A 9,055-nucleotide genomic window follows, 5' to 3' on the forward strand; every position below is an offset into this window, starting at 1 on the left:
TCTGCCGCGTCTTATAAATACAGGGAGATTTACATTTCCAGTCGTTAGGAAACGTATACAAGAAAAACCATTTTCAAAAACCTTTTCCATACAAGAAAAACCCCTGCTACCGGGATGACGTCTTTGGGGATATTGTATGGCATATACCCTAGCCGCAACAGTTGCATTCCTCACATTCAAAGTAAATGCCTATCATATCAAATGCTTCTTCGTTTGTAAGAAACATCTTAGATAAAACTTTTAAGTAAATTTTATATCGAATTTAATGCACACAAATCGCAATGACACATAAATGAACAAATTACTAGGTTTATTAATTTGACCCAAGACATATCAAGACATATACCTGAGAGCCATTCTTATTGGGAGACCCAATACAATCAATAAGATAGTCACTAATTCCTCACAAGATTGGACTTTAAAACCATTATTATCTTTATTTAATTTAGGCTTTAATATTGTATCATAAGTAGGAAATTACTGAGATGAGTACTAGATTCTTATACTTCAGTTTAAATACTACAGATATATCACGCTACTATGTTCAGCGTTACCTCACTATCCGGTCGTGTGATTAGATTCCACAGCTGTTTTCAATCCCTAATCGTATGCGTGCTCTATGCTGTATCTCAGTTTCTGTTAGCATCTTTCTCATAATTTCGTTTCACAGCCTTACTGAGATATCTGTATTATTTAAATTCATAGATTACTAAATGTATTCGTTACCTACTTTTTTTCCAGTTGTTGGTTTTAAGAAGCTAATTGGGTGTCATCGTCTTTTGGAATTTGAAATCACGTCATAGCAATAAGTGATATTCGAAAAAGGTATTTTATAGGATGTAGATTGTATCGGTTAAATTCAATATACCTTCAAAATCATATCATAAATTTAAAAATTGTATGTTAAGCGGAAAAATATATTACCTTCCAAAAGCATAAGATTGTAATTTTTTAATAAGAAATATTGTAAGAAAAGTCCCCCTACCAAAAAATTAGACGCGGTTTTTCACAAGTTGAACCTTAGATTCTCAGTTTCTAGAAAGTAAAGTTTTTGTAACACCAAGCATGAATATTTCTATAGGACTTATCATATAATCAGTTGAACGCTTCAAAAGTTGTCGTCATTGATTATTTAGTGTTCTGCTCTTAAGCTTTATATACGTTGAAGTTCATATTATTGTTAGATGAATCAATACATAGCAATAGTGCAGTGCTGCAAAACACTTCAAATATTGCGTTAAAAACGTGTTTTTTCAAAAATATTTTCCAATCCTTTAGTATTCATAACTCCATGAATCAGCAAGGACTTTGTTTTTATTTTTATTGCTTTAGATATGAAACCGACTACATATGCTGATGGACGCATGAGAATTGTCAATATTGTGAATTCTAAATGAAGTTTATATGTCAATAAACTTTTTTATTCTGAAGAATTATTTAGGAAAAATTTTCTACGGACAACCACACGTAACGTTTTCATGAGTTTCAACTACATCAATTCTCATTAATGTTGCTTGTTAATCTACCTTTATGAATTCTTAACAACGGAATAATTGTTTATTCTGCCGCAGTGCGTAAAAGTAGACGAGCGTTTGTTTACTAAAGTTGCTCTATTTCCGCGTTATTGAAAACTGAAAGTGTTGAAAATTATTCCAAATACAAATTATATAGGACGGCAATCCTGGAATATTTGGTTAACACGATATCATTACATGCAATTTGAATTGTCAAATATAACTTTTATTAGAACGTAAATTTAATTTTCAATTCACGAAAATATCTATTTATACACATAACCTTAACCGTCAATATTGGCAGATAGACTTCTCCATGATATTTTGATTATCTCTTATTTTTCCCGGTTTCCATCTTCTGAATTTATGACAGTTTTTTTCATATCATTGTCTCACCTGTAAATTATCAGTTTATTCCACTTTTGTTAGATATGTTACTTGTACTTTGAGGTCTGTTACTTTGGTTATTTCCCGCTTCATTTTTCTTGTTTCTCAATACTCCATGTGATAATTGACTTTTAATTGATTCGTGAGCTTTCGTCATTTTATCCACATTTCCTTTTGTGACTATCCATAAACATGAGCCATGATGAAAAGGGGTAGTCCCCACTGGTTGATTAGGTACTCTCGTTTCCAGATATTAATCAAGATTTTCTTTGTTTAAGATGTAGTTCAGCTTTACTACCCAATCCGTTGTCGTCCTATTTTTTAGTTTTATTTTGCTTGCTCATCTTCACAATTTGTCCGTCATTTATGCGACTATCTTCCTTCTATTTTGAATCTATTAATTTGTATTTGATATAATTTTTACGAATAATGAATTCTTTCAGGAAACTTCATGGCTTTATATTTTGATTTTTGCGTCAATATCAGAAAAGGTCCTTCTGATAAGAGCCTTTTTGAATTCTAAATTTATATCAATACTTTCTCAGTTTTTTATATAATCAAACTTGTAGAATACAGACATTAAGATTTCTGTCAGTTATTTCATTCTCATAATAATAATTGCGCATATTGTCCACGGATTCTGACAAGTGAAGTTACTTCAAGGTCAGCCACTATTTGCTACTCTGACTGTGAAGTTTATTCAGTTAACATGTTTATAAATGTTTGGGCTACTGAAATTCTTGACATATATGGTGAAAGTGTAATGAAGTCTTGACACAAATTGATGAAGATACATGTACTTACTATTAAAGAGCGAAATTAGAAATTTCAAACTTTCAAATTAGTAATTTGGCACTTTTTTTATTGTAAAACTACGATCCACGTAAACGTGTCCAAGATAATTTTCAAATAATATTAACACACCACAAAACAAAGGGAATATTCTTTGTTCTTTTCGGACTGTTATCACAGGGATGGTGAGTTGGTTTTGCGTGACATTGTGGCATGTGGATTGCGTTCTGTTCTCAAAAAAATAAACGTTAATTCAACAAATGGCGTTCGACCATGAAAATTTAAACAAAAAAACTAAAAGTCGAAAAAGTGTTTCCACGGTTTTTTGGCACCGTAAAGTCATACTTTTATCAAATATCTGGTCAAAATGAATAATAATAAATGCTTAAACGTATAGTATTATATTATCTATTCATAGACATATCAAATAGATCCAATTTGAAACGAGTACTAGTAGATTTAGATTATTTTTAGAAAGTCTCAGTACTAGTGATTCGGTTTGGTAATATTCACATATAAAATTTTTAAGTCATGTGTCATCGTGCCCGTATTTTTTATAGATGAATCATTGGACATTGGAAAGCAAAAGAAATGGGAAGAAAAATAACGAATGGAGATCCTGTTCAAGTTAACGTAATAGTCTTATTGACTATTGCTTATGGTAGTCGATAATCTCTCATGTTAATTCGATACAGCATTGCGTTTGGACCTTGATGAAGTCCTATAAATAATTGTACTTTTTCAAAAACGCAACTTCTACATATTGCATGTCGCTCTATAGAGTTTTCGTATCGAACTTGTGCCTGTCAGAGTCTATCACATTTTGTCGATGCTAAGTTATGGAATCGCTAAATACATCAAGATTTTTTCTTGCAAACAAAGTAAAAAACTTTTTTGCAAATATAATTTTATTTTTGATCAACCCATCACCAAAAATCAAGGTCTCTATAGCTTTGACAATGTTAATGGTATTGAGAATATAAATACAAAACAATAAATATGATAACAGAGATTAATTATAACGTATTCTTCTTCATGTTTACTCAATATATAAATTGAACTCCCGGATTTTTTAATATGTAGTAGTATGAAATAAATTTAAAAGCTTTAAAAGACCAGTTCTGGTGGAATTAAATTGAATCTAAGATTTTATCTCTGCAATGCAGCGTAATAAAATGAACAATAGAAAAGCTAGATAATAAAGATAGTAAAAACGGAAACAAGAGATATAGAAGGTTAACATTGCGCTCTTTATTTCATCCTACTTTTGTCAATATAAATGCATAAATTATGTTATAGCTACAGATAAATCCAGAAAAATTATAATTTTGTTAAATCTGAAGTGAACTCGAATTTTTGAAGTAAATTTGTTTTTGACGGAAATACCTATTGTATTTTGACTTTATTTACTTTGGAGACAGACGAAAATCGCTTCAAATTATAAATCCAGAACAAGTAGAGAACAGCCAAAGAAACACAGTATCTTCTTTCTCTCTTCGGTCCTTCACCTCTCGATGAATCCGCCATTATATTATTATATTGTATAGAATACTGTCGATGGTTTTATTTATCTTCTACCGTTCGTATGCAAATAGTATATTAGATTACAAGGGCCATAAGTTCACTTTTTTAGGCTCAGATTCCCGAGGCGAAAGTACGTATTTTCGAACGACTATGTTTGAACCTGGTATATATTTAATATCAATGTATCGTTCCACTAGACTATGGCAGTCACATCATCAATAATCGATAGAGAAAGTCTCCATAGAATATCGCAAATAAATCTCAAATTACAAATGATAAATTAAGAAAGAATCCACTGTATAATTATACAGCTTTCACGATTATTACTTCTTTAGGATCTCAGAGTAAACTCAACAAAATAAATTTACCATGAAATAATATTTAAATATCATCCCACTCTCCTCTAGAATATCAAATCGAAAGCAAAAATATTATCAAAATATTAGATATTATAAAGTCTTCTGGTTATGACCCTAGGATAATTGAGCTCCTGGAATATTTACTGACAATTTCGAAACTCAATATAAACCCTTTACACAAATTATTAGTAATAAAACTAATGGTGAATCTTAGTTTTCGAGGGAAAACCAACTTTAATCATTAAGATACCTAAATTCTAGAAGATGATGGAACCGCTAAACAAGTACAGATTACAAAATAATACGAGGGAGTTAGAAGATTTCTATCACTATTCGTTTACGATTAAAAAAAGTTCCTACTCCAAAAAATTATTTGAATTCATTCACGCCCTCCGCAAATTCTTAATATATGAGATATATCGGCCACTTGGTATTTAATTGTTGCCTCTCAAGTTACAGTACTTGAATGCACAACAATTTGGGAATGACCTAATTACCTCTGCTCAGGTAATGAAGATTAATTGTTTCACCATACATTAAATCATATCAGAATGGGCCCACCGCTAATTTTTCTAGTATAGCATCGTATGTTCCAGCATATCCTAAGCATGAATTCCCAGCTTTTCACACTGACTTCAATTTTGCAAATCTACTTTCGATTTTGCAAACTTACATCAAATAACTGGTTCTGCCAGTCAAAAAATTATTTACCTTAAATTTCTCAATCTTCAACAGCAGCTTTCTGTGTAACGTTTTTAAACTTTGTACTTTTTATGTTTTCGTCTATGATTTTTATTTTCGACAGTCCTTCCAATCCCTTCTTCAAATAAAAATTTATCAATGGTTCTTTGCCAATAGTTTAAGAGAACTTCCTCTTTCATCACAGACATTATTTATATTGTCGTTGGTACTTCCCCACTTTTGTCGCAACTTTTTAGAAATGTTATGTTATGTAGCTACTTATTACTATCGCTTGAATGTTTTTGATGGTCATAAAAAGTTCCTCAAACCTCTCATTATTTTCGCTACAAATTTCCTCAAGTTAGTTTTCTACTACATTTTCGAAAAAAATAATGTTCAGAACTTTTTATTTTTTTATTCATAATATATTTTTAACAATAGAAAATTCTAGTGGATCTTGATCTTTAGACTAAAAAACTTTCCTTTAGTATCAGTAGAAATTCTTGTTGTACAATTACTTCTCTATTAAGTTACTCAACTTTAATGAATCGATTACTTCAAATGAATTTGTATAAAGATCATTACGGAATTGAAGAAAACCTTAATATTTTTTTCTGTCTTAAAACTAATTTTCAATTGAAGTCAAAATATTTCAATTTACTATTCCAATAAATTTAAACAATCGAGAATTTTTAAATTGAATTTGGAAATTTTTGAATGATGTTTTGACCTTGTTACGTTAACTAACATGGTGTAATTTCATTGTTGACATGTTTGCGTGAATATGAAATTCTGAAATATTATAAGAACATTCTTACCATATGATAATTGATATTATCATCAACCAAATAACCAACTTCTAGGCAAGTTTAAAAAAAAAGATGGCGAAGGCTACATAAGAAATTTGCGCTAGCACTCAATTCAATATAGCTTGAAAATTATTAGAAATAGAATTCAATAAACATAGTTTATATAAATGGTTATTAATATTTGACATTAGCTCAGATTATACTATATAATATAATTTAATTTTCTGTTTATTAATTCACATATGACAAAAATATGAGCCGATTTGTAGTACTAACTAATTATCAAAAAATATTAAAAATCTTCACGAACCTTGAATAACAATTATAACACAACACAATACTTTAAGTTCCATGGTAAATAGAAAATATCCGTATCGCACAATTTTCAAACAAAAATCCACTCTCTCTTTTGGCACACAATCAAATTTGCATTGTACACAACACTATAATTACAACACACATTTTCCAATAGAATAACAAAAAACAAAATTCATTCTTTTTCTAATCGTCTGACTGGTATCTTTGGAGATAAGAAGGTCAAAATTATCCAAGAGGTCACTTCCTTTCAAGCACCTTATTTTCCGAAATTTAAAAGTGAACTATAATCAATGTGGAGCGCCTCGAAAATATTCACGAGCATCACACACCGGCTTCACGTTTCTATTTTCCGTATTTTCGCGCACAAATTTGAAATAGCAGACCGGGTAACAACGTCACGGCGTTTGAAAATACACTGACGTCGAATTGTTCGACTCCCACTCTTTTCGATCTCTTCGGGGTATGTCGGGGTGGATCGGACCTTCTGCACCCTACTGCATGCTTTGCAATTAATTTTTTTTATCGTTAAGTGTTTAATTAGGAAATAAATGTAAATAATAAGGTCAGTGACTCATCTTGTTGTTATTTTTTTTACCGTTTGTAGCAAATTGACCCTAGCAGATGTTTACAGACGATTGTGGTTTTTACATGCCGACATGACTTTTATGGGGGCGATAAGATATTAATCGTAATTTAATGGACACAGTTTCGCGTCAGCTTGAAAATGCCAAATTGGTATCAACGTCTTGGCTTAAAAATTAAGATTACCAGTTAAATGCCGCAAAAATAATTTTTTTTTTTTTTTCGAAAGAAAAATATAGATGGTAATGTCGTAGGGTTAAAATCATAACATGATTTTTACTAAATGTGGGTGATTACAAAGTAAAATTCGATTAGGTTAGGTCTATAGTATCTGTTATAGTAAATTTCCGGATTATGTTTAGAGTTCTCAAAACTAGATGGGTCTATCAGAAATCAAATCCGTTCTACAAGTATTGTGGTCTATAACTTAATTCGTGCGGTTTTTTTTTTTAAATTAGAACGTTTATTTAAGAAAAACATTTACAATAGTATTATTCAGAGTATTGCTCATATTCTGAAGCTATGACCTTTTCCCATCTTTCTGGCAATTTGTGGATCCCATCCCAAAAGAACTGCGCCGGCTTGGAAACCAAGAATGAATCAAGCCAATTTTTGATATCTTGCTCTGATGTAAACCGTTTTCCAGTGAGGGCGTTCTGCATCGACCGGAACAAATGGTAGTCAAAAGGGACAAGGTCTGGGCTATAAGGCGGGTGAGTTAAAACTTCCTATCCACTGCTTTCCAAATAATAATGTGGTGCCGAGCGTTTTTATCATGGAAAATTATTGCCTTGTGTCTGGTCGCATATTCCGGGCGCTTTTCGGCTTCTGCTCTCTTAAAACATATTTACTGTGTTGGGTAGCGTTGTCCATTGATGGTTTCACCGGGATTTAGCAGCTCATAATACAGCACACCCTTCTGATCCCACCAAATAGAGAGCATTACCTTCGCACCATGGATATTCGGCTTTGCCGTTGAATTGGCTGGTTGGCCGAATTTCACATATGATTTTTTGCGCTTGGATTTGTCGTAACAGTAACAATCCGATGCAAAAATGACTTCCTTCTGTGGCGTTCCAGCAGCATTTTCGATATTCAAAACCGCCTTTCGACGGCTCTCGGATTGAGTTCATGTGGAACCCAATTTCCTTGCTTTTGAATATATCCAACTGCTTTTAAACGTTTTGAAATGGCCGCTTGAGTGACACCCAAAGATTCTGCAAGCTCTTCTTGTATTTGGCAACAATCTTCATCCAGTAATGCCTCCAGTTCCTCATCTCCAAATTTTTTGGATGTCCAGTATGTTCATCGTCTTCCAAGCCAAAATCACCACTTTTAAATCGTGCAAACCACTTTTGGCACGTTCGCTCAGTTAGAGCATGTTCACCATAAACTTCCACCAAAATACGATGACTTTCAGCTACATTTTTACAGGAACAAAGATCGACATATTTGAGTCAAGAGAAATTATTGTTATTAATGCTTTAAATGAATGACATACTTGTATACTGAAAAGACGTACAATAACAGTAGCTTTCCAACGCAGGTTCGGAATATTGAAACGATGTAATATTATACATGTTACGACATCTCTTATCAAATCGCACGGATTAAGTTAGAGCCATAACAACTAGGCAACTCAATACGTCTACGAGGGCTGCTAATTAAGTTTTAAAATATGTCAAGACTGATGTGAATATGTCAAATCTGACATTGCCATCATGAAGTGTGAAAATATACAAACGAGTGCTAATTGAATTGTTTACACATACTTGAAACATTCATTTGGTCAAGAAATGAAATTCAACAGAGAACATTTTCATTTGATGATTTTCTATGACTACTGACGTGGATTAAATAACAGTAGTCCTCCAATCAACTTGCTTTGACTTTCATGAAGGTCCTCCAAAGTCAGCTGTTGTTCCAGAAAACATCGATACTGTGCGTAAACTGATACTGCAAGGTATCATGTGACATACCGTGAGATTGAGACATACTAAAGTATTATTTCCATACACATATATTTAATATTGCAAGAACATTTGACTGTCAATAAGCTCGTGTCGATTGGTGCAAAATGCTGAAGTCA

The 9,055-nt window shown here is 32.1% G+C and overlaps 1 protein-coding gene across 1 annotated transcript in view; it reads right to left on the reverse strand.

Moving 5' to 3' along the window:
* LOC130890767 (uncharacterized) overlaps positions 1 to 6,801 on the reverse strand; it is a 661,979-nt gene extending 655,178 nt beyond the window's left edge. Inside the window, exon 1 of the mRNA XM_057795070.1 lies at positions 6,377 to 6,801. Coding sequence (XP_057651053.1) covers positions 6,377 to 6,419 — 43 coding nt within the window. The 5' untranslated portion in view covers positions 6,420 to 6,801. The remainder of the gene's footprint in view (positions 1 to 6,376) is intronic.
* Positions 6,802 to 9,055: the final 2,254 nt, after the last annotated feature.

Source organism: Diorhabda carinulata, chromosome 2, assembly GCF_026250575.1.
Source record: "Diorhabda carinulata isolate Delta chromosome 2, icDioCari1.1, whole genome shotgun sequence".
Taxonomy (NCBI): domain Eukaryota; kingdom Metazoa; phylum Arthropoda; class Insecta; order Coleoptera; family Chrysomelidae; genus Diorhabda; species Diorhabda carinulata.